Source organism: Adelges cooleyi, unplaced genomic scaffold (genome assembly GCF_023614345.1).
Source record: "Adelges cooleyi isolate 19-005CV unplaced genomic scaffold, UGA_ACOO_1.1 ACOO_flye_CR_arks_rails_tigmint_CR_PRNA_9, whole genome shotgun sequence".
NCBI lineage: Eukaryota > Metazoa > Arthropoda > Insecta > Hemiptera > Adelgidae > Adelges > Adelges cooleyi.
This window is the reverse complement of record NW_026096579.1, coordinates 16245414-16271614: the sequence shown is the minus strand read 5'-3', so window position 1 is coordinate 16271614 and position 26201 is coordinate 16245414. Positions and strand designations below refer to the sequence as shown.

Sequence of the window (26201 nt, the reverse complement as noted above, 5' to 3'; positions counted from 1 at the left end):
TAGCATTCCTATCGTGTATACCGGACAACACCGCCGGCAACCCCGTGGAGATAATCGAGTTATGAGAGACCGGGTTTGGCAATAATAATCAATTTTTTTTCACCACCGACGTACACGCCTGTAAACGCCTTCCCCGTGTTGCCAGGGGTTGGGTTCTGGCAATTTTCGACGTGTCTCGATTTATGCACACCAGTAATTCGGTTACGATGCGACTCGACCGTGTTATATAATGTGTATAATATATTTAAATATATATATATGTATCTATGTATGCTGTTATGAAAATAATATCGAATTACACGGGGGAAGGACCGTGGACAGGCGCAAGTGTACATAGGTGTACACGGCGGTATTAGACCCGTGTGTATATGATATAATATAACATTGGGAAAAAATCAATGTTTATTCTTTTTTTTTTCTCGGTAGGAATTGACGAGGAACGCCGGTGGTGGCAATGGAGAAACACCAGTATTTTCTAAATGAAAACTTAGCTTGACAATTTTAACTGTCCCCCCGCCTGATTTACGGTTGTAAAACGCATTTTGAATGCGATATATACACAAAATACCAATCCGCCGTTTAATTAAATTTATCCGCCGGAACAATACAAACGCCGAAATATTATTATTTTTCTCTCATTCTCTTATAACGTCGTCGGTTTGTTAAACCAAATTTATCGCTTTTGGTATTTTTTTTTTACAAAAAGCCATTGAATAATAATTATGATTGCGCGAGAAAATTACCATTATACACACAACCGACCTTTCGTTGTGCATTAACGCTATATACCACACTCATATATATATATATATTTATCGTTCTAATTAACAACAATATGTTATGTGCACACAACCAAATGGCATAATACCGTTATACTAATATATTATACATGGTACTACATATTATTATATTTATACATTAACATAACCTACAGGCATCAGGCATGTATGTATATTTTAAAAAATATAAAAAATATTGTAAAAATAATTTAATCTCATGAAGGGGCCGATAACACCCTCTATTAACCGTGTGTACGTTCTTGAAACATATTTATCGTAGTTTGTACTCTCAGTATGTATAGTTTATTATTTTAAATAATTATTTTCAGCATACTTGCATACTTTTTGCATAAATCCCTTTAATAAGTTACTGAAAACAATAAAAAATTAACCTTTTTCCAAAATTTGGTCCACAGTCAAATAGTTTGATTTATCTATAGATATAAATACATTAATTGAAAAAAAGTTGTTTCAATAGCACTATAATAATTTATCAGACGTCAAAATGTCTATATTAAAAATGGCATTAAAACCACTTCATCAAAATAATATGTACCGGCATTTTCGATAAATTTTTATCAAAACGATTACATATAATTAATGCTATACGCCAAAGTAAAATTACATTATAAATCCTCCGAAGGCGACGTACAATAAAATAAAAATTACTATCCCTTCGCGTGGGCGTTTGCCAAAGTCAACAACCTGATTCATTGGTATAATCGATTTGAAATAATCTCGACAAACCCTATTTTATTAACCATCCCTTTGAAAATAAATTTACTATATTATCTGGCATAATGAAACGATTGTCCCGGGCCTACTGAGAAGATTAAGGTAAAATATATTATTGGGTTCCGCCGCAATAATAATCTTATCGAGGAATTACTACCAGCAAAATCATTAATATTTTGCTAAATTATTTGTCATAGGACTTTAAAAACGTTAAACTACCGACTGTAATCATTTCTAAATTGTTATTTTTCTCCTCCAATAGGAGTCGCATCAACGGAATGGATGTTTGTGAGAAAAAAGCAATAATATATCCATTTACCCTTTTGTACCCCAACGTCTATTTCGAACACCACCTCAATTTATTCTATAATAGTTAATTAACTATTGTTTTAATTTTCCATACAACAACTTATAAATACAACTATATGTATTAACAAATGTTCATTATTATGCTGTGTCTATTAGCATCCCACACACACGCATCTAGATGCAAATCTAGATACCAAGCAACGACCCTGCCCCCTATTTTCACTAGGTACAGTTCTTATTGTTTTGTAGTAGATTATTCGTATACGAAAATATCTACATAGTTTAATAATTAAAAAATATTACTTTGGTATTTAATTACCCGAATTTAAGCCATAACTACATGTTTTTCGAAAACCAAAAACTAAATCAATTTTGATCCTATTTATGTTTGAGTTATTCAAGTAGTGTATTATATTTCGATAATATGTATATTAACAATTAACATGGTTACCGGCCAAAGGTTGTATAGTTTAATAGTTTTATAGTTTCATGTACCTAATAACAACGGTATTATTATTATTCGAACGTCGATATCATAAACACAATGACATCTTCCTGTCTGCAAGTACAGCCAATTGGAACGCTGGCCAAATCCCAAAGGTCAACGCGGGAGAAGTTCAGGAGCTGGATGCCGCGGCCATCAAACCAGAAGCCCAAAAATCTCTCCAAAAGTTTGTATGTGATGATTATAGTAGTGACACTGGTCGGTAGTATGACACGTCGGTCCCTTGTTTTCCATTTTTCAGTAATTATCACAAAAAAACCATATGGACATGTTTCATTTCCGCACTTGTAAAATTAAAAAAAAAAAAATAGACAAAAATCTTACACTCACCTCAGTTAGTCTGCCTTTAGCGTTAAATATGACAACATTGTTACCGAAATATGTGTTCGCAAAGATTGTATTATTTTAAATGGTTAAGGTTTTAAATATTAATTTCTTTACATTATACATTAATGTATTATATACCTACTTTGTGTCTATATAAAATTATACTCATATTATACCAGTCGTTTACGATGGCGGCGCATTAGGTAGGCAATATCGATACATGTGCGTATGCGGGGAATGAATGCAACAGACAGACTGACACGTCTTAACCGTTTTACTTTTCTATTTTGCCCCAAAACCCAATTTATGAATTTATTTTTAGACAATTTCAAAATCAGTTTAAATTAAAAACGTGTATATAATATTGTTGTATTTATTTTGTCTTATTCTTATAAATGCCGGCCTAAATAAGATTGGTTGGCCAATTTCACTCGCCCACGTTTCTTTTCTATCCGTCACCGTTTGTGCACTCAAAACACACACATCCCTCGGTGCCGTTATGTTTAAACCCACATTAATTTTCCAGGCTTCGTCCAACAACGTGTATAAAATATTAAGCGCAAATAAAAAAATAAATATATTATTGCTTATAGATTGTGTGTGTATTATTCAGTTTATTCTAGTTAAAATAGCTTTCAACGTTACCCGAACATTTCAAAATCATTGCAGAGCTGTCAGGAATTAGAAAGCACTCAGCCGCGTATCATAAATAACACTGATTTGTTGAAGTCAAGTCGTTACTGCACAACGAAATCGATTTATCGATAAAAGCTATTTTTCGGGTCGTTTTGACGACTATACCGAGCGAACGCTGGCAAACGACGTGTCTGCTTAAGTATTTATAAATGTCTAAGATGGCTCATATTATCTATCCATCACCCAAGTCGATTCGTCGAGTTTGTTGTTGAGTTTTAGAGCCCTTAAACTTATAATACTATACTCTCACAAACGTTTAGTTTTCGCTTTGGATATCATATTATATAAAACTGAAGGCAAATATATTTTCACTATATAAATTATATGTATAATATATAATGTATAATGTATATATAATATATAATTTGCACTTAATAAAACCTGTACACAATTGAGTGTTACAGAAGCCTATACAACAGTAGTGTCTATTGGAATCTGATTTGTTTGTGATTTGTTTTTTTTTTTTAATTAATAAAATATGTTAGCTGTCACATACATGTTCCAGTTTTAGTCATTTTGGTATTTCACAATGTTTAATGTATGTACGTATTCGATGCTATTGACTTTATAATAGGTAGTATATAATTGGATTTGTTCAAAATACATTTGTATTCAAAAGTCGCCTCGCTTGTTTTCAAATCCCAATCCGACTTTATTGTACTGTGTTCGTTTTAATTCGTTTAAAATAAAAACAAACTGTTTTTAATGTATATTCAAAAAATAAATAAGAAAATACGGTTTTTGTTGTTATTAAAAAAACTTTAATAATTTCTTGGAACGCGAACGGAGTTTGTTAAAAATATAATATTATTATTATTATCGCACGGCGAAGCGTATAAATTAAAAAAATATATTAATAAGCTGAATAATTGTAAGATTTTTGTTTGCATTGTAAATATAGCAATATTTTATTTCCTAAGTAAAACCAACTAAATTAGCTTTTGACTCACGATAGATATAATTATCTAACACTATAGCGGTGCCCGTGTAAACATTTCAAAACAATGTATACTTTATCATAGTCATCTCATCGCACCGTCTGGTTTTAATGTTGTCTTCAATCGAGTCGCTCGTTATTGCTGAAAACATAAAAGTATTTTGCACCCCAATTGTCAGAACGAAAATGGCTCATAAATGTCTACAGAAATTACTACCCTCGCGAAGAAGAACAATGGTTTTATTATGTTCATTTAAATATTTTCTTAAGTCAGTATCAGTTGAGTTACTATTTCTGTTTTCTTTCTGTTCGTTTGTCAAACATAATAATTTTACAGTAAAACTGGGTCAATACAAATTAGTTTAGGTTAATTCTGTTTTAAAAAGTAGCGAAAAAATGTTTACTATCCGTACAATTACATAATATTATAATAATCATATCTACCTATATAAATACAAATTAATAAACAGATAAAATGATAAATAATTATAATCAGGAAAAAATATAGTATCTGAATTATGTAAAAATTGATTTTTTAATAATATGTATTGACAGATAATTACTGAATATAATATAACACTAAGTATAGTTTTGGAGTGAGTATTGTCAAAAAGAAGTATTATGATATATTTTGAATTAAAAAAAAAAAAACTATGGATTCTAAAACAAAAAAAGATGTCAAAATTGAATTTATTATCATGTTTATTTCAAATCTAAGATTTCTCGAAAACGTTTGACTGTAGCCACGTGGATAAAATTAACCTTTTTAATTATTTGTATAATTAGTAAAATTATGCTCTAAGCCAATCCATAAAGCCATTATAATTTAGTATAATATTGAAAGTAGGTACTTGCTTTTTACAAACGCAACACATTTACAGCGACAGCCTTGTTGAAATTTTTAAATTAAATCATACAAACATAATTAAATACTGTCAACTTAGCGAGTAGGTATTAAAAGATAAAGTGTTAATTAAAATGTTGGTGTAAAATACCGCCAAGGTTGTGCCTTGGTATTTTCCGAGTTAAAACCACCGTCTGCCAGTCGAGAAACGAACAGGTACCCGTCGGTTATTTTGGAAATTAATATCTCATGGACGCAGAAGCAAGAATAAAATATGTTAAATTATTATGCCGGCGGTCGTTGAATAATGTAAAATAAAAAATATTAAAATACATTTTATATAATAGTGATAACCGTCCAATTATAGCAGCTGCGAATTGACCAGTCCGCGCATATAATCACAGATTAAATAAATGTTCGATTGTGATAATATTACAAATGTTTGGTAGAATTTCTTTGGCCACACAAAAGGATAGCATTAAGATAACAGAAGGATTATTTTTAGCTCATTTATTTTTTTGGTCACGCTGAAGTGAGATTATTAAAGTTTGTTTAGATTTTTCGGTTTTTTTAAATTTTAAAGTGCACTATCTGGTTTTATATTTGTAACTTGTTGTGTAATATGGTGATAACTATTATAATGCAACGACGCTGAGAATTATAGACGGACGGGTTGTCTGTGCTTTCAATACGCTTTTCCCGTGTGCCATATACCTAAGAGACAATGCGAGATGGTGGTACAACCCGCACACGTTATTTCCTATTACCGTACGGTTCTATATACGTACATACCGAACGTCAGTAATTTATACAGTACACACATACGCACACCTAATAAATATCCCGTCGCTGCCTCCGGACGACCAGGCGGTTTTCCGTTTTATTTGCATCGTGTACACTATATATAATAAACCGGACACCGGATGTTGGGGTGGTGGCGTGGTGGGGGCGGGGGAGGATTCTATCGACCGTGAAAGTGATAACGCTCATCCCCTGGGAAATGACTGTCGTCCCCCTTATTGCTGCCACCGTCGTGTCGATGCCCGTTCGCTCATTTTCGATTCGGTTAGATTTTTCTGTTTCGTTTTCAATTCCGACGACGACGGATCCGTGACCGACCGTACTTACACAGTTGTCATCAATCTACACCCTTCTGCGCCTCCCCTTGATCGGCAGGGGGGGGGGATCTTCGAAGAGATCTTTAGTCATAATCTTACGGTCCGCCACGTTCAAGAAATTCACCGTCGAGAGAGAGAGAGAGAGAGTTTAAAAATAATTCGACAATTCGGAGTTCACTCACTTAGCGATGGATATCGATCGGCCCCCGACGTGGCTACTCCGCATCCAGCCCAGCTGCGATTCTGTAAAACAAATATAATATATTGTAATATGTAAAAATAAACAGTTTAATAGAGAACGGGCGCAGCACTAATAATCATAGTATACGCGTGGTTATGCATGTGTATTATAAACATTTTAGTTTCGATGTGGAGCTGATAAGGTATTGTATTTATGATAATGTGTTTTAATTTTTTTGTTTATATTTTGGTGTCTGTACCCACGATATCTTCTAGGCCTCTGATTTCTTCGTGTAGCAATTCTATAGACCAGAAATCGTACCAGTAAAGTACTTAATTGCGGAAAATTATCCCTTCCACATCAAAATCGAGAAAAACACCGCAAAAAATGTACATATTTCTCAATTTAAAATTACGACGCTCTATAACTTGCCACAGATTAGCATAGAAGCGTTTATATAAAAGTGATTTTATCACTTTTCAGTTATAATAATTCCTGTAGATCTGTCACCTCCCCGTTCCCACTACGCCCCGACCCCACTGTATTAGCTTTATTTTTAGGATAATTCCTAAAATTTCAGGATAATTTATTGTGGACAAGCATCTCGTTTACTCTTAAAAGATATGCAAATTTGTAGTTTTCCTTTTTGGAGACACCTTAGTTTATGTTTTTTTTTACAATGTTTAATGTCGTGTCTTTTGTGTTTTCTTCCAAAGCTCTTATCTCCTTTTAAAATACTTAAACTTTAGTAAATTGTAAAGTAATTACCTTTTACTAATTACATTTTCAGCAAATTATTCTGAATTTAAAAAGTTAATCAAACAAATTCGTTATCGTTTTTAAGTTTCAAAATTGTATAGAGCTCTGGAAAATACTAAAAAAAGGTAAACATGTATATTAAGTCGTTATATGATATTGTAAAATAACAGAAAAGTTTCTAAAAAGAAAACACTAAAAAATTGCAATTATTTTAAGAGATATGGAGAGTGTCATGTTCTTAATGAATCAAACTGTATGGTTTTTTTCCCCCATTGAAATGTCAAGTATGAGCGAGAGTACGCGTTTTATACCAAGTAGGTACGTTAATGTTTTTTTGTTTATTGTTGTTATTATTTACTTGAATTTTTCGGCATTGACAAAGAACGACGAAGTTATAAACTTATCTTTTTTTGAACACTACAAACACATGTCTTTCATTCTCGGAAAATTCCTACGACGGAAGTGAAGTTCTCTTCACGGGGTTCCCGGAAGTACGCTTTGTGCAAAATCGATCTCGGCTTACCTCGTGTCAACGACTTGTACACTGCTCTTTACTTTAAGAAAATTCGAGCACTAGTCTCAAAACGGACGCGTCATGAAATATGTAATAAATAGTTTTTGGTCACCTATAAGCGGGGCAAAAATTCAATGCTCAAAAAACTGTTAATGGAACCATAGAGAAGCCATAAAACTGTTCAATACAACGTATTAAAGCCTTTGAACGAACGGTTATGTTAGTGAAAAGGGATATAAAAATATTTACAAAATCCATACATACAGGGACGACACAGTTATACAGAACAAATTATATAGTTAGTACGCTAAAGCGTTGCATATAACATTTATATCTGCAATACAATAATATAAAGCTTGTACTTTTATGTAACGCTTTGAAGAAAAAATATATGTTAACATCAATTTTTATTTTTCTATTATTATAATCGAATTGTTTATTTAAAATGTTCAAAGCGCTTTCTGAATTTATTCGATCGACGTAATATAAAAATGTAGATTTAGTTTGGATCAAGTCGAATTATGGTCTATTTTTGCTCCATTAAATCAAATGAATTACTGTAAATTATTAAGCGAAAAAAACACAACGTTACCGTTATATTATGTTGTAGTGTTAAATTTTTTCAAGGTCTAAAATGTTTTCAATTTGTAAACAAGCTATTCAACTAGCATTTAACTAGCTATTTTTATTTGTAGTAAATTTTAAATAAAAATAATCATTACCAGATGGACATTTTTATAATACAGGAAATAGATTTATTTAATATAAGGATATACATTGATTGAAATTAAATTAGAAACTGTATTTTTTGCAAAATAATTATTGTTATTGTTAAATGTTTAGCATGTAAACAAAATATACACTTTGAAAAATTCTGAATTTCGGTCGCAAAACGTAAAATTCATTAATCTTTTTTACCACTAAAATGTTGTAACACCTTTTAAAAAATAATTTTGTTGCGGCAAACAAGATATTAGTAAATATTATATGATCAAACACGTTTCACTACAACGGTTAAACCGAAAGGTGTTTGACCGTTAAAAAATCTAATTAACATTCTAGTGGACTTTGAACCTAAATAAAGATTGTCCTTCGTTTTTAAATGAAAGGAATGTAAATTCCACATTGCTGTGAACATTTCAGCATACCGTCTATTATATTATATTTTATCTTTTCAATCTCTATTATACATAAAAATATACAAACATTTTTTTTAACATTTTACGTTTATTTTATTTGTATAAATTTTGTAAATACTTCTGAAACGTTAAATTTCGGGGGAAAGCATAAATTAACAAAATATAACAAACCACGTTTGACAACTTTTTAAAAATATTTAATTTTGGCTACGATGCGATAGCCGAGAAGGTATTTTTGTTTTATAATGAAGTTTAGTTTTTTCTACATGGGATACAAATACAATTTACATTTTTAAACAACGATAGTAATATAATGAAAATAAAAAATAGTCGACAATTATTTTGTTTGAATATTTTTTTAATTTTTATGTGGTATGCGAGTACAAAAATTACATTGCACTAGTTAAATAATATTAAAACGCTAACTGTTCACTCAACACTATTGTGTTGGTGGCTTACACAATAATATGGATTCGACTTTAAAAAATTACCGATATAATACAAATTTCGAATTTAAGCAATATAAATTATTATCATTATATGATCAAATAAATATAGTTATTAGCTGAATTTATAAGATGTATGAAACTTTTTTCAGTTAAAACGATTATTTAATAAAAATATAATATATACTCGGCTATTAAATTCTGAATACTGTCTGTAATCTGTATTACAATACAGATTTGAATACTATAACAATAGTATTACTATATTGTAATTATACTAGTCAATTAAAATATATGTTTTGTTACACAAACAACATATTGTGCGCACGTGTAAGTGTAGATGCTGAGAGAAAATAATCGATTTTGGTTTTTTGCATTGCCTGACGGGAGTATGTAAATATTATGAATTACAAAGGCGTGATACAATGTATATATTTTCCGGTGTTTTTTACGCAGCCTTTTTTGCATCCACGTACAGTGGATAGTATGTAAATTGGCAAAGTTTTACCCTTTAAACTTCATAGTATCCATCGTCCATAATTTTATGCCGGTTTTTTTTATATATAATTTAGAGTTTTTAAATAATCATTACAATGCCCGTGCCAATGAAAGGTACTCGGGTTGTGCTGCGATCATGACCCGAATAAAAGTTATGCAGAAATATATATACTATTACAACTGTTGGGGTTCAATACTTTTCTCCCCCTCTCTTTCTCTCTCCCCATATATTATATTATGTTCCATACAATATGCAACACAATTGAATGGTTGTATTACGGTACAGCTTTAATATAAAAAAAATAAAGGGTTGTTATAGTACTTTTTTTTTTTTTTAATGTTCACCGATCTTAAATAACAGTTAAATTATTTGCAAGTGATAAGTAAAAATAACTGAAGCTAAACAAAGAAAGTGATTAAACATATTAATTAAACCGTGTATGTATATTAACTGTTTAAAATTGATTAAACATACTATATATTACAAAACGTGTTAGGTAACACATTCGTTTGACTAAACTAAAACAAGCAAAGGTCATACGAATTTACACGATTATAGTAAAGTTAGTTCACAGAAGCTGTTTATATTAAAATTCAATTATAATACGGTCTGCTCTGGTCTGATTGGAGCAAATTATTTTTCTCTCTTTCGCAGAAACCAAAAATTGTTTTTTTCAAAAGTACCTTAAATTACCAAAGTTTACTGACGTTTATACTTAGTTAATTTAAAGTTGTGTTAAATATTTACACTTTTGTTAACTAGCCCACAGAATTAATTTCAATATTTTAATTCTAAATTCGATAGCAACCACTTTTTTTGTATATATTTTTTGTCTCCAATACCAACATCTCTTGTTCCTAGAATTCTTACTCTGCTTTAAGAAATTCCAAAAATTCATTGGAGGTTGGGTTCCTTTTGGCAGAAAGGGGGAATTAATAGTAATGATAAATCCAAATTATAATACTGAAAAAAGTTTTACTTGGAAGCATAACCTAAATAATGTACTTTAACTTTTATTCTAAACGTTTTTATTATATTTTGTTTGTACAATATACTAAAGACAATATAAAACATTCATTGTTTTATGCAATAAGGGCCACAAGTCCAGTACTTACGTCTGGGTACCATTTTGCTCGTCCAATGACACATTTAAATATTTTCCAGATATTTTCAAAATTTAAATTTGTTAGATGGACCCTTCTTGCGTCAAAAACTACCTTTCCAAAACCTAAAAAGCTGCCAAAATATGAAAACACTGTAAAATGGAATTATTTTTCGTTCTCGCATGAGATGTTTAATTAAGTACATTATTTTTCCAAGTATACAAATTTGGCCAATAGGTTCTACAACTGTGAAAAACTCATATCAGTCAAATCAAAAACATATTACTAAAAGCAGCTAACAAACATTTTTGTTTTAGTACATAAGTCGTTTACAACATGTATAATTTGTAAAAAATAAGTGCTAGTACTAAATTAAATTTTATAACTCATAAAAGGGTTTTAACCATACAAAAGTTATTTAATCAATGAGGCATTTTTATTGCGATTAACAAAGAAAAATATATTGAGATATTAAAAAATACTTAATTATAATAGTCTTTTATCTTATAATAATTATATTTTTTAGAGGCTGCATAAAATAGGCGCGTAGATTTGAACCCTTTATCACAAAAGAACACCTCAGTTGTGTTTTTCTCATTTGCTTTCTTTATTATACTCAATGTTTTTATATAATTTCACTCTGTTTAATTTTTCTGGTTTTGACTGAAATTTTAGACGTTTTTTGCGAACACAACCAAAAAAAGAATGTATTATTATGGATAAAAGTTCAAAATGTGGCCACGCAGTTTAGGTAGTAAAAATTTAATTTCAGATAAAAATAAACAACCCATGCATTTTTTTCCATGTAAAAAAATAACACAATTATATTATACAAATGGAAAAACACGTTTTTAAAACCGCTGTATCGTCGAAACGTTTGCCAAAACGCGCCTGTAAGTTTACGGTAAAAGTGCAAAACACGGTTAAAGTATGGTTTCAAATTTATTATCATAGTGACAGACTAGCAATACATAAATATATATTATGTACATTGGTGTGTTTTAAATTTAGCCTCTGAACGAAACTACAGTAGGGGTTTGCTTCGAGGAACAAACGACTTTGGATTTGTTTTAAAAGGAAAACGCTTTCATAGGAAATAATGACCGGACGTACCATAATGGCGGTAAATGCGATTTTATTTCCTAGATGAACAAATCTCGTTGTCAAAAACAAAGCGCTATATTAGTCTAGTTTCTGATTGACGGCGCCGGCTATATTCGCAATGACCTGGTAGGGTACATTTTTTTTTAAGAGCTGTGGCCAATTTATACAATATTCATACTACCAGAACCGAGTTGCACGTACCCATTATTAACCAAGACAGCATTTGAAAAAAATGATTATAGATTTACTATTCGAGGTATTAGTATAATTAAGGTAGTAGTTCTTGTCACAGGGACCCGTAGTGAACGTAAACAAATTCTTGAAAATAGTATAGCCAAAGAACAACATTAATAATTATGGTAATGAGACTACTTCACTGAAAGTAGAACCCCACGCATGTTTTGTATATACTATATGTATTTATATATTTTACTCGTATGTATGTATTAATAATAAAAAAATAATTATGGTGTAGTTTATAATAAAGGTCAAAATCATTAATTAATTATTCATTTAATTAATTTTCATTAATTATTTCATTTAATTATCAAAAGCAAATTTTCTTCTAATATCTATATAAAAATTAAATTAAGAAAAAAACCCTCTAAGTAATGTAGTACACGGTAGTGACGGTACTACAACAGTGTAGACAGAGTGTTTTTTTTTATCGTGTTAACCAAATAAAGCCATTGTACAATAAATTGTTTTCAGTAAAATACAACTCATTTGTATTGTATAGGCAATAAGATTATATTATGTATTAGTTTAAAACATTGTGTGTCTGCGGTCTGGTTAAAACACCGATAGCGATAAATTAACGGATAGCGATATAATAAACGGCGCAGACTCGGTTAACACGTCGTCATAAACATTATACTAACATCGAGTGCTGTTAATTGTGCGGTATATTTAAGAATAATAACAATGTACAGCCGCTCCCTGAGGAAAGTGCGAAACGCTGTTCACCGTCGTGGTCGTAGTAGCTGTTGTTGCCGCCAGTACGGCATGTTTAATGTCCACCCAGGGATCTTGTCGCCGTTGATGGAGAAATTAATTGCCTCGGATTTAAGACGGCGGAGAAGGTTTTAGAGGCGGACAAATATGAACCAAATGCGAATCACTTGCTCGGCAAAGCACGCTGTTAAGAAGATTTCTATTTGACGTTTTCCCGGTAACGAGGCCTCCCTTTTGTACAGCGTCGTCTCGTCCAGACACCTATTAACCGAACACTTAATTTAAACTAGACACCGGCGTTTTTGCTAGAGTTGAAACGTTAAGACGGATTGAATGTGCTAAGAGCGAATTGTTACTAACTACAAAAACGAAAATCAAATAATTCAGAAACTCCTCGCAAATGGCACGTCGTTCCTAATGTAAATAATAACAGTTTCCGCGCATCGCTTACAAGGTATCTCTAAGCTATAATTATATATTTTTTTATTGAAAAAAAAATACAAATACAAATAATATATTTTATAAGCACACGCAATAATTGTCCAAAACTGCTCTGATAATTTGTCTGCATTTTTATTAAACATTTAACTAGGTAATCGATAAGACGTTTAGAGTATTCTTCAAATTGAATACATTTTTTACTGATGGCTGATGGACTAAAAACGGTTTTCTTAATATTCTAAAAATATTACATACTACTGTTAATGATATTTTTACATTGGGTTTTGACAATTTGAAATTAATATTATAATACTACGAGTTAAATAATATAGTACAATTTATTTTTATACTCGTTTTTTTTTATTATAAGAAAATATTATTTTTTAGTGAGGTATTTTTTTTTAACATTATTATTATTATTTTCCCTTAAATAATAGGTATTTCTTGTCGACGCACCTGGAAACAATTGTATAAAGAAGATGGAAAACCGAGATGTACATTTATTTTTTTTCCGCCTCTGTTTGTTAAAAACGGCTAATGGGAAAACGGAGGTAGCGGTGGCATCGGAAAACCCCATAAAAATCGTAGCGACGTTGACGGATGAACCTCCAGGGGGCGATGACGACCGCGTTTAAATTGTATTACAAGAAACCGTTGGATTTCGTTCCCCTTCGTGCACCACTTTTATTCCTTTGGAACAATGCTCTTCCTCTGCTGGCTGTGTGTCGCCGGTCCAAGGTGCACTGCAACCACCACCACCACCATAGCAATAGGTTATATATGTGTCCAAAAACAAAATAAACCCACAGCTATGCCCACATCCATTTACTCAAGAGAGAATGCATACCGTCAACCGTCAACGACCGTATGATTGATTGAAACGAACTTCGCCAAACGAACCGACGGAGAAAAAAATGCTTTCCGGAATGAAGGTTTCCTATGGGCGACCAGTAATATAGTATGTACTATACTCAGCATGTTACCGCCCAGTAATATAGTTTATTTTATAGTAATACAAACGCGAGAGAGTATGTTTTTTAACGTACGGTCCGGATGTACGCATTCTATACACCAATACATATCAATATACCTACATTAATTTTTGAGTGAGCGATTTGTTGAAATAAAAAATAAACGTAGCACTAGTTTTAAGGTTTTTAGAATCTCAACCCTACCCCCTCCCCTGGTCTCTGCCGATGCGGAGAATAGTTTGGTCGGGCTGAGCTATAGTTAAGATATATTTTACTTATTATTATAATATAAAAGGCCTTAACACATTAGGTATAGGGATTTTGTTGTTCAAAACTGTATGAGAACTTATTGAGGTTTTAGAAGATTATAAAACTAAGAGTATACAATATATCGCGTAGTAAACGTTTAATATATTAGGAAGAAACCAAGTAAATCTAACAGTTGACAATATAAAATTAAATATTAATACTTGAATTTAATAATATATTAAATATAATACCATGTGTTTATGTAACACAATTGTGTTTGTAGACACAACCGTAGTAAAATTGCCTACACGATACGCCGGGTTACAAAACACTAAATATTATCAATAAAACAATCTACTTGAACATTTTACCGAAACAAATACTTTGTTATGATAAGTAAAATTGTATTGATTGAATTATTTTACTTATTGATTGATTGTCTGATTAAATAAAACAATGTACATATATTATTTCCGTAGAAGGATGGCAACACAAATAAACGTTACTTAAAATCAGTTTTGGTGTAATTATACTTATATATATTATTTTTCAAATAGGTATTACATAAATTGGAAAAATATGGTATGGCTTGGAAAAGGAACATATTAACTATATCGTCCTACCATAGACTTATGGTTTTGGTAAGTGTAAATATCGATGGTTATCGAATAAGCTATTATATTCAACTAGATATCGTTACAAATCTGTTATTATAGCATGGCTATTTTCGTTGAGATTATTAGAGTTACTTACTCGATAGGCTATTATTAGAATCAAAAGTAAACTTGGATTATTTTGGTTTTTATTATAATTTCACAGTACAAAGACTTTTGGGTTTAAAGTAAATAATTTATGTTGGACAAAAGTGCCATTGCGAACATCGATAAAATACAAATTTAACACTAATTTGTTCATTCTTTATTCTTAAGTGTTTAGCTTAAGGTTTAGGTTTGTTTGTGTTAACTTGTACGAAGCTTTATAACACTATCATTGAAAATCAATCGAATTTTTTTTATTAATTTCCAATTACTTGTGAACAACACACCATTGCCTCGCATATTATCAAACGTATTAAGTATAATTTGAATCAATTTTTGACTTTAATGCGAAACCATGAAGTTATCTTATGTTTTTCAAGATATAACGCAATTTCATTCATGTTTCATAATTAGGATAATCCATTTAAATCCCGACGACTCGGTCGATATCTCACAACAAACCATATTAGTGTAGTATTAAATTAGTTTTGAACATCACGTTGGTTTCTGCTGATTACTTTACAGTCGGCCGGCTGCCATGATGCGTTTCTAGAAATCGTTCGAGTCACGTTAATAGGACTCTGTATAGCAATTAAGTAGCGGTGAGGTGTTGTATACATTTACATTGCGGACACCATTTATTGGTTTGAAGTATTAGGTTGAAACGCTTATCGTTGAATAGGAATAGGTGCAGCAATTGATTTCGCTAGTGCTATAAACCTTTTTTTAATTAAAAACAAAAAAAACCAAGAATGTAGCTTAACAAAAAAAAAAACGTTTCAATGAATTTTTCAACAGCATAGCGTCAGATTGTACAAATGCCCTAAGTCCTTGAATGTTAATATTATATTTACTAACTTTTTTTAATTTAAGTTAATGACATTAATTATTATGCTAGTAGAGAATAAGACAAAATCATAGTATCGATATCCGTGTGATTTGATTGTGTAACAGTAAGATTTTCAAACTCTTTCTTTGCCGATCCTAACGTCTACATAGACGTTAATGTTAGGTCCTTGCGGTACTCCACCGAAACGGAGGCCATTTAGAGATAGTCGGCAAGGATGAGATGAGTTCCCAAGGGCGGCAAATACGGTATTCCAAAATGCGGTGTGTTGTTTCTTGCGTTTTTTCCATTACGGCTCCTTCGGGTAATGTGTCTCACGCGATAGACGTTCATTGTGTCGGTGTATACCATTTGAACGGTGTGAATTAAGCAGGCCAATAGAAATACGGTACCTACAATGTTTAGACGGCAGCAGAGACGGCGGCGAAGAAAATATGGTTGCAAAAAGTAACAATGCCCCGCCCCATGTTGTTGTCGACTATATATTTTGTATATACCTACTCATGAAGCTCCATTTATTTATGGTCTCTCGGGAAGACTTGAATACAACAACCCGACCTGCTACTTTTTTTTATACACATACTATAATATATACCACATTTATGATGTTTTGTCGTTTAATCATTTATATTATAGCTGTTGTCCGGAGCGATTGATGAATCGACAAATAGGTACACGCTGTAACGATAATCGAAATCATAAAACATAATATATTATACTTTGTTCGTTTTTTCAACGTGAACGTTTTTTCATTGAAAGTACCTGGAATTTTGGTAATTTTCTTTATTAACAACTCTATTTAATAGTGTGTCGTTAACGCTGTACATAATATAACAGCTCCGGGGGGGGGGGTGGCCATAGTAGTTTTAATGTGACTAAAGTCAGTCTGTCCAGAAACAACAAATACCATTAAATATAATGAAAACATTAGCTTAAAAAAAAAAAACAATAATAATATTTTAAGAAAAAGGGTAAAAAACTTATTTTATCTTATTCCAATCACTTAACGATGAGGACTTTTGTGTGGCCACACTGGTTTTAGTCGTTCTGTTTACTTCACTTTATGCACACAGCTAGTATATGCACAGATTTATAGAATAAACTAGATTGCTAAGTGTACATGCCGCCAATAGAGATAATTGAAGTTACCATTTTCCGCCATATTTTCTGGAAATCAGAACCTGTCACCTGGTTATAACTGTTATCACAATTTATAACAGTTATAAGGTTAGTTGACAGCAATACACACTACGATTCTTTTATACACACATAAATACCATAAAAATGACCACGACTTCGACTCCCATTCCTATCAGTATATGTTAGTTTATCTCTTTATGTTGTTAATAAATATATGAATGGCTCTAAAAATCCCGGTGGCGTCACCGGACCAAATTGCATTTGTAACAATAAGGATTGGCATTCTATTAAATAGGAACTACTATCAGAACGGAACAACAATCCGGGAAGCGAAAGTCTCCTTATACACGGTTTCTCGGCGGCGCATATAGGTAAGACGACTGGGACGAGATAAATGTCTGCGTGGCTACACAATATGGGAAGAACGTCTAAAAGGTATTTGCACGATTTTTAAACAAAAAAACTTTATTTTCCCTGTCGTCTCGCCGCGCCCCTATCGGTTATCAGCGGGAAATTTACGATCCGGAAACTTTGAGATACCAATAACTTTTCGTTCCAAAGTTTCGGTTTTCAAGCGTTAGGTTAATTCAACGGGATAACCGGATCAGACAGCGGTGGGGGAAAAAAAATTAAAACCATAGTAAAAAAAAACAACACCTAAAACTAAAAAACCTCCAAAATTGCAAAAGACAAAATATCATGTGTAGCTATATACGTGTGTAGGTAGATAGGTACATACTTAAGCCACGCCGTGGCGTCAAGGTAATAATACAAAAAAAGGACGACTCGCTAGTTCGTAAGTATTGTACGCGCGTTTTCATTAGAATGTCAATACACACAAGTACTAGTAGTAAGTTCGCGTTCGTCAACAATTGCTCGGTAAACAGCAATCGTGTATTCCGTTCAAATCGAGTTTGCAATTCAGTAATAACGCCGAATAACGTCTCGCGAATACAAGACAAAAATGTTTTCTTACCATGTAAACTTTGGCATCGCCGGCACCAGTCAGACGACAAGTGTCAGCGGGGGCGGATTAACAGTAAGACCGCACCGCCGAGAGAACAACAACCCGGCAAATGTGTACCTATTTATTTATCATATATATTTATGTGCAAGTTAAGTACAATATGGTCTACGCTCTGTACCCCACCACTCTTTTATTATGCAAACATTGGCAAAGGCCACATGAACGTATAACGTTTGTTGCAGCGGTATTGTCGCTTTATTATAATATAATATAAACTTCTGTGTTTTATAGGTACATATAATATTACATGTGCCAGCCTGCGTCGTTTGCATTTGTGGACAAAGCTCAAGGCGTTTGCCGGGCTTATTCGAAAACACCTTATCCGAGCAGATGAGAAAAGTTGGGTTTTTTCGGTTTATTCAATTCTAAAACTGCAATAACGGGTGGTACGTTATAGTTGACTTATAGCACAGAATTCTTAATTATGCTTAATTTAGAAACAGCTTATCGTCGGTGAAATTGCATTTTATATTTACAATATACTTCTCCGAGTCAAAAGATAAATATTAAAATTGGTCCAATTATAAAAGGTGACTTTTAATTAGTAGCTGTTCATAGTTAACGAAACTACAAAATAAATACAACATGCTAGCTATTAAAAAGACATATTATTATATTACATTATGACGTATAAGTATAAAATATAATAATCGTATAGTAACTAAACGATAAAACTTTTAGTACTTTAAAGTAAATTATGCGATTTGTTTGAAAACTAACAATAACTATAAGTGTACATTTTATAAATATAATATTGCGTACTAGTTATTTGTAGAGACGAATAAATATTTTTTATTGCAATTTGACGGAAGGTGATTTATTTTATTTTATACCATGTAATATAGACAATATTATATTACTTAGTTTTTACGAACTACGGGTTCGATGTGCTCTATTTTTTCTATTACTCTTTTCATTTTATTTTATTATCGATAAATAAAGATTTTTACAGATAAATTGCCACAGACCAAATGAATATATGGTAAGCATTAGACTATACATTTAATATATTTTACTCTAACCCTTACAAAATACTTTATTTTAAAATGTAATTTATTTCCAGATGAATTGCTTTAATTAATCTACATAAATACCCCACTTTTGATAGGTCCAACTATGAATAATTGCTTTCTTTGACCTTGGTTCCAAAGGCTTGTTTGCCCTTTATATAGTAATTTTTTGCCCTTTGTATCTATTTCATCAAACAAAATAATTCTCGGTAAACCTAATAGTAGGTATCATTTAATGTGTTTATCAAAGAAAAAATAAATTATTGATTTTTGGAAAATAGTATGTACGTTTTATAGTTGTACGATAGAACATAAATTATTATAACAATTAGCAATGAATTTTATTGACTGGTTTCCAAGTTGACGCATAACAATGATAAAATTTTTTTTTTTTGCCGTGAAAAAAAATTTGAACTTAAAAAATAGAAAAATCCTTGAATTAACCATGTCTTTAAACCGGACAAGAAACGAAGTCAACCCAAAACCTAAGATATGTATCCCCACAGACGAGATCAATAGATTGAGCTATTGTCAACATCCAGACGGCCTTATAAAACATACGAGAAATCTCTCATGTTAACGGAATACATGATAAGGTACCAACTTTTAATCGATTTGTTAAATCAAGGCCTTTTTGTTTTCATCAGTTCTTTATCTGGATAAATTTAATTAATACGTGCACAATACTTACGCAATATTTTTTTATTGAGATAATAAATTAATGTAGTTATTATACCTTTGCCAAATAAACACTTCACTATAAAATACCTCGATAAATTATTTTACATTGAAATTTATGACAAAAACCTTTTGTGAACAACTTAGTTTAGATTATATTATGTTGTATACATTATAATTTTCATTCGAGGAAAATATTTTCAGACTAATTAATCTATAAAAAAAAAATGTTATCCACGGAGTTTTAGTGAATAGGACTCTTGTGTACTTATATTATAGGATTTTTTTGTTGTTAATCATACTTCACTATATATACAATAGAAATAAGGACGGTTTTCTCTAAAAATATGTACCACAACTTATTTTTTTGCAATAATTGTCGTCGTTGAAAGTTTCTTATTGTTTTTTTTTTGCCATTTGAGAATAATAAATGTGCGTTTTTACGTTTTTTAGGTATTGCACTTTTAAGCTGGACGACGAAAAGACACTGGAAGTATCTCGTAGGGAACGCGACCGTGTACTGGCTTTGATGAGCCGTCTGTGGACAGTCACACAAAGATCATACACAAATTCGTACGATACCCTTTATCCGATCATAAGGTCGGTGATAACGAACCAACCACTTGACCGGAGTAAAGAAGCAGAGTTGAGATATTTCAAGATGAACGGATGGACCGAATACCAGGCGGCCCACGACGGATTCGAATACAAAGAGGTCAAACGTTTTCTGGAAACCGGAAAAAGATTGTGATTATTATCGAGTGAAAATATGAAAATTACCTACACGCGGCTGTCGTTAAAATGTATACTTGAAAATGGCAGAAACACATGACAGTAAAATAGTTCATATAAAATAAATAACTTTAGTTACTCGCCTGTTTAACGACTATTCAATTTTACCTACCTACGTGCTTTGTGTATTTTGATGGTAGTATAGTTTTCTTACATCTGAATAAAGTCTATTTAGAAAGTAATTAGTGCGATGGATAATGGTTACGATGCTAATATGCGTTATCTTTTTAATGAACAATTAAAAATGAAAATGCAATAATAATTACATTGTTTTCCCTTAACGAGTACTTAAAATATGAACAATGAAAATTAACTATCGCTGCACATTCGTGTCGAAGCGGCGCGGCGTTAATGAAATATCAAACATTATTTTCCTTTGTATATTGCCATATTATTATTATATTAAACAGGCAAGTGACATAATTTAAGATCGTTAAATACAATAATTATATTTATCACGTTTTTCAAAGAAATTTCGATTAGGCTTTGTTGTACAATGGTGCGGCAACTCATTGATTACAAAATAAATAAAGTGCCCGCCAATGGTAATATTAACTGGTACTTAAACACTAGTAGTGTCTTACGATAAGAATATATTATAATATATGTACTAACATACAAATAATCCGGGTTTACGGCAGAAAACAAAACCGGGTGTTCGTTTTTTATTTAATGTACTTTTAAACTTATCAAGATGGTTATAAGCTCACTAAAAGACAAAATAATAACGAAATCTAACTATCATCATAACCATATTAGGTATTATTGAATATTTAAAATAACATTATTACTAATAGTATACTGTGTCATAAGGGCTAAGGCAACTCAATGATGACATTTCGACTCTTTTTCTCTGGTGTCTAAAAGAGGGAATGAGGTTAGGTAATTTTACTAATTAAAAAAAAAGTAATCAGGTTATGTGATGTATACACATGTTTATGCGGTTGTTTTGATTATTCTGTATTTATATTTGTAATTAAATCGAAACGCTCAGAACGACTGGATTCATTCGCTAGATACATTATTATTATTTGGAAATGCCTTTAACGATACAAAGGACATGACGTAGTGTGTGCACTCATCAAATTAGTATTAACATGATCAAAGCGGTTAATTCGGGACTCTACAAATTAACGTCAGACTTATACAACATTTTGCTGTATACCTTGTTAATCGTCTCTTTTAAGCTGTCAGAGTACCGCTGCTTGGGTATCTTTTATAGGATTACTTGTGTATTCGCTTAACAATATGTATATATATAAATACACATTAGTTTGAGTACGTACGTGTTGTACGTTTGCATATCATACCGAGCTTTTACCTCGGAATAGATTTAATTTAGATTTAATATATTTAATTGTTACGTTCGAGATAAAAAGTTATCAAATTTCCTTTACTATGTTAAAAAGCAAAAAAATGTTGTACAGTTTGAATTAGACATTTTTTTTATCCGAAAAGTGCAGTACAAATCGTGTCTCACAACCAACAACGCATTTTTGCCGAACGATAATCTAGGAATTATATACTTATACTTAGTAAATATTAGTGCACACGACTGTGTAAGTATATTAAAAGATAAGCAACGCCAAGAACAAATCCAATAATATACTTTTTAAACTTTTGTATCCTACAGCAGTTTCTTACAATATATCCGCACAATCTAATAATTGAAAACTTAAGGCATTACGAAAAAGTATAAAAATAAATGAGTTTTTTCTTCTTACAGAATCACTCTGAGAAAACGAACGAGGAACAGTCGACTCGATTTTCCACATTTAACGTTATCAGTTAATCAACATTTTCGAGGTTTCTGTCAGCAAAGTGCAAAATAATATTACCTCCAGATAGTCACGCATTGGTATTAAATCGAAAGCTTCGGGTAAATTGACTAAACTTGGAAGTATTTTTTTATTGGTGGTACTTTTATTTTTTACGTGATACAACTACCAACAGGCATACTGGTTCTATATGAAGCTTTCTCTGTACTCCATTCCCTTTATTTCATTTTTTTTATGCCTTTTTGTATACCAAGGTATATTTTACATGTAATTGGTTTTGTTAGTTCTAATTAAATATGTTTCTAATATCCCAATAATTATCTCTGGTGTCAGAACAGACTGCGATGTCTTTGACCATATAATATATGCATATGAGTATCAGGGTAAATAATATATATTATTTATATCAATGTTTTAAAGTGATAGACACAATTAAAGGAGTGTTAGAAAATTTAAACAACCTACACATTTTAAATTAAAACTGTATAGTTTAAAAAAATAATCTAACCGGTTGAAATCATAAAGTTGAATAATTGAAATCGTTGAATCATAAAATTGTCCAACGTTTACAGGTTTTTTTATTTTGTGTGTTAAAATAGAAAAGCATAAACACAATTCACTTCACTTTTATATTTAAAACATTTATATCATGTTATTCTATTAAGGGTTTTCTGTGAATGAAGACCCTGTTAGTTATATTTTTTTGAGATGGCAAAACTATATTAAAAAACACAACGGTTTAGAATTACACTGTTTGACATAAACGTCAAAAGAAGTTGTCGAGAATATCACATTTGCACGACGTTTACTGCTGTACTGTTGTTATTTTGGAGACCATAATATTATACTACAATATACATACATTCAGAGATGGTATCAGATCAAATGCCATTACAGAAGACTGCTTTCTAAGGCAAATTGTGTATCTAGCAAATTCTAACGAAACATATTATTAACGGCATCGTTGTCTATTATTAACGGTACACGTACTGTGTAAATTATTATGCAGTTTACTATTCATTAGTACATGTGCGATGTCGGTACAGCATTACAAGTGTTGGTGTAGGATGTTATATTTTAAGTGCACGGATATACTTCAGTCTCAATTACTCGAATAGCATTAAAAAAAAAAAAACTGTTAAATTGGTAATTTTATTTTTGTCAATTTGCGTTTTCACCATTTTTTTTTTTTAGAAGATAAACTGTTTGGAGTTAAACATACACAAAATTCAACATAACTTTGTAAGACTGTCGAAGGACTATACTGTGCATGTGTTATAATAATAACATTACCTACCAATCTTATCAGAGTTTACGTCAATTGACGTCAAAGCATCTGTGTATACGATTTTTTACACATAAGCATTTTTTATTATGATTTACTTTTTTTTTTTGTAGTATACCAGTAACGGATTTCTTACATATACCTAACGTTTTGTATCGAAGGACACTTTCTGCGCCAGCACGTATCGGAAACTTTAAAAAAAAAAAAACTTTCCTTGGTACTAATAAACAACGGCAAGTTGATAGAATAAACATAAATAACGAAATTTACGATCGCCCAGGGGTGGCAAGTACCGAAAGTTCCAACAAGTTTTCAAAAAAAAAAAATAATAATAAAAAATAACTGATGACCATATTGCTGAAAAAGTCAAGACGTCGCTTTTCTTATAACACCCGACCTATAATATGTAATATGAAAGCAAAAAGCGTTCAAGCCTACCCGCGGCCATTTTGTCCTAATATTGTAATAATAATTATTATTATATACAATTGCCCGTTGGATATGAACAATAATTTTCTCACCGAGCAATCCATAAAGTACATAACTGAATTTTGTACGCAAGTAAATTTATTATGCATCCGTAATGGGAAATATTCATTTCAAATAATTGTAATCCGTGTACCGTGGAATTGTATTACCTTTAGAGTTATTACAATGATTTTCTAATAGTAGATATTCGCATGTGAATATGGGTACATTGTATATATATATGGATTGTTAATTGTAAAAGTGGTGTAACTCCAAATTTTTAAAACATACATATTTTTCGTTAGTGGAGTCGCATTTAGTCATATCTTTAACTATAGAAGAAAAGCAACTTCGATAAATGCAAAAATATATACAAAATTTAAAACACTGAATGAATACTTGTATTTTTTTTTCTACAAATTAATTTACAAAAAGCTCATTATTTCAAAATTCACTCACTTTTACAATTAACGACACATATATTATATTATGATTTATGTGTATAATAATTATTGGATTAAAAAACTTACTCAGTTCCTCTTGAGTTTCAGTAGCCACTTCTTCTCCTTTAATCCTTAAAAAATGATTATTCTATCTAAAAAAAAAAAAAAAAAAAAATAATTTATCAATACTGTCAAACGGCGTAAAATATCATTTTATTATCATTTTGAATTTACAACAACACTATATTGCAGGTTTTAATTAATTGTTAACATACATATAGGCTAAGAATACCAGGTTTATCATAATTCTATGTCGATCTGTCAGCTCATCATGTTACACTCTTTACGTTCCATCACTGTAATAGTGAATGTAGTATAATATATAAATCGTTTAAACATATACTTAATGATATCATTGAAGGAATTAATAAAAATACCTAAATCTTATAGTTTTTTTTGTTTTGTAATTAGATTTATGATTATAGGAAACTAGATTTTTCATGTTATATTAAAAACCAAATTATAAAACAACAACAGTACGTACAGTACAACAGTTATTGCCTGAAAATCTGAAATAATAACACAACTTCGAATAGACTATAAAAAAAAAACACTAAAGAGATTTATATTGTTGAACTTACGATAGCTAGTTGACGCTAGATATAAAAAATAAAACAATGGAACTGATGATCCAGTATTTACCTAAAGTACTAATACATTTGACCATGACGAGGCACTCGATGAAATAAAGCTGACTAGACAGTAGCTTACATAAAAACAAAGAAATTCAATGGCTGTGTTGTACTGTTACAATTTTTAGTACTGACCTTAGTAGAGGATGTTATATTATGTGCCCATGTTTAGAACCCAACAGTTACTATATGTTTCATTTTTTTTTAGGTGCCAACATCTCATTCCTTTGATATGTAATTAACTGGAAAACAAACTAACTATGAGTAATGCTATAAATTATATTGATTTGCTTCTAATATTTTAATAAAAATAAAAACAAATAGTTATTCGATTGAAAAAAAGCTAGTGCGTCATAGTTCTGTGATGTATACATTTGTTTTTTAAATTGCAATAATTACATGAAAAAAAAAAACGAAATTTCTAATTTTTTTATCTACAAATGGGAAGGAACGATTTTTGTACACTGTGATAGTTTTTTATTTGTTGTCTACAAAATAATATGCATATAGTTTTTCTTAAATTCAACAAACCGTGAGGGCATTTTTAATCTATCTGCACTACTTTTTTATTGTGTACAAAGTTACATATTATTTTGTATATTATTGTTGGTTAATAAACCAACTTGAATTTTGTGATATTGTAATTGCTCAAGAAGGAAATGAAAAACGTTGT

General features: G+C 31.1%; 3 protein-coding genes across 4 annotated transcripts in view; 2 read left to right on the top strand and 1 right to left on the bottom strand.

Annotated features, from left to right (window-relative positions):
• The window catches only part of LOC126846448 (leucine-rich repeat-containing protein 24), a 116618-nt gene that overhangs the window by 35785 nt on the left and 54632 nt on the right, over positions 1 to 26201 (bottom strand). For both annotated transcript variants that reach the window (XM_050585843.1, XM_050585844.1), the window contains 2 exons: positions 24924 to 24988; positions 6433 to 6493 (listed from right to left, as the gene is read on the bottom strand). The gene's annotated coding sequence lies outside the window, so the exon portion shown is untranslated. The remainder of the gene's footprint in view (positions 1 to 6432; positions 6494 to 24923; positions 24989 to 26201) is intronic.
• Positions 1 to 26201, top strand: part of LOC126846454 (uncharacterized) — a 52180-nt gene that overhangs the window by 20909 nt on the left and 5070 nt on the right. The window lies entirely within an intron of this gene.
• LOC126846455 (uncharacterized) lies at positions 19313 to 20899 on the top strand. The gene is made up of 2 exons (XM_050585860.1): positions 19313 to 19364; positions 20524 to 20899. The coding sequence occupies exons 1-2, from the start codon at positions 19354 to 19356 to the stop codon at positions 20819 to 20821; spliced, it is 309 nt and encodes a 102-aa protein (XP_050441817.1). The 5' UTR covers positions 19313 to 19353; the 3' UTR covers positions 20822 to 20899.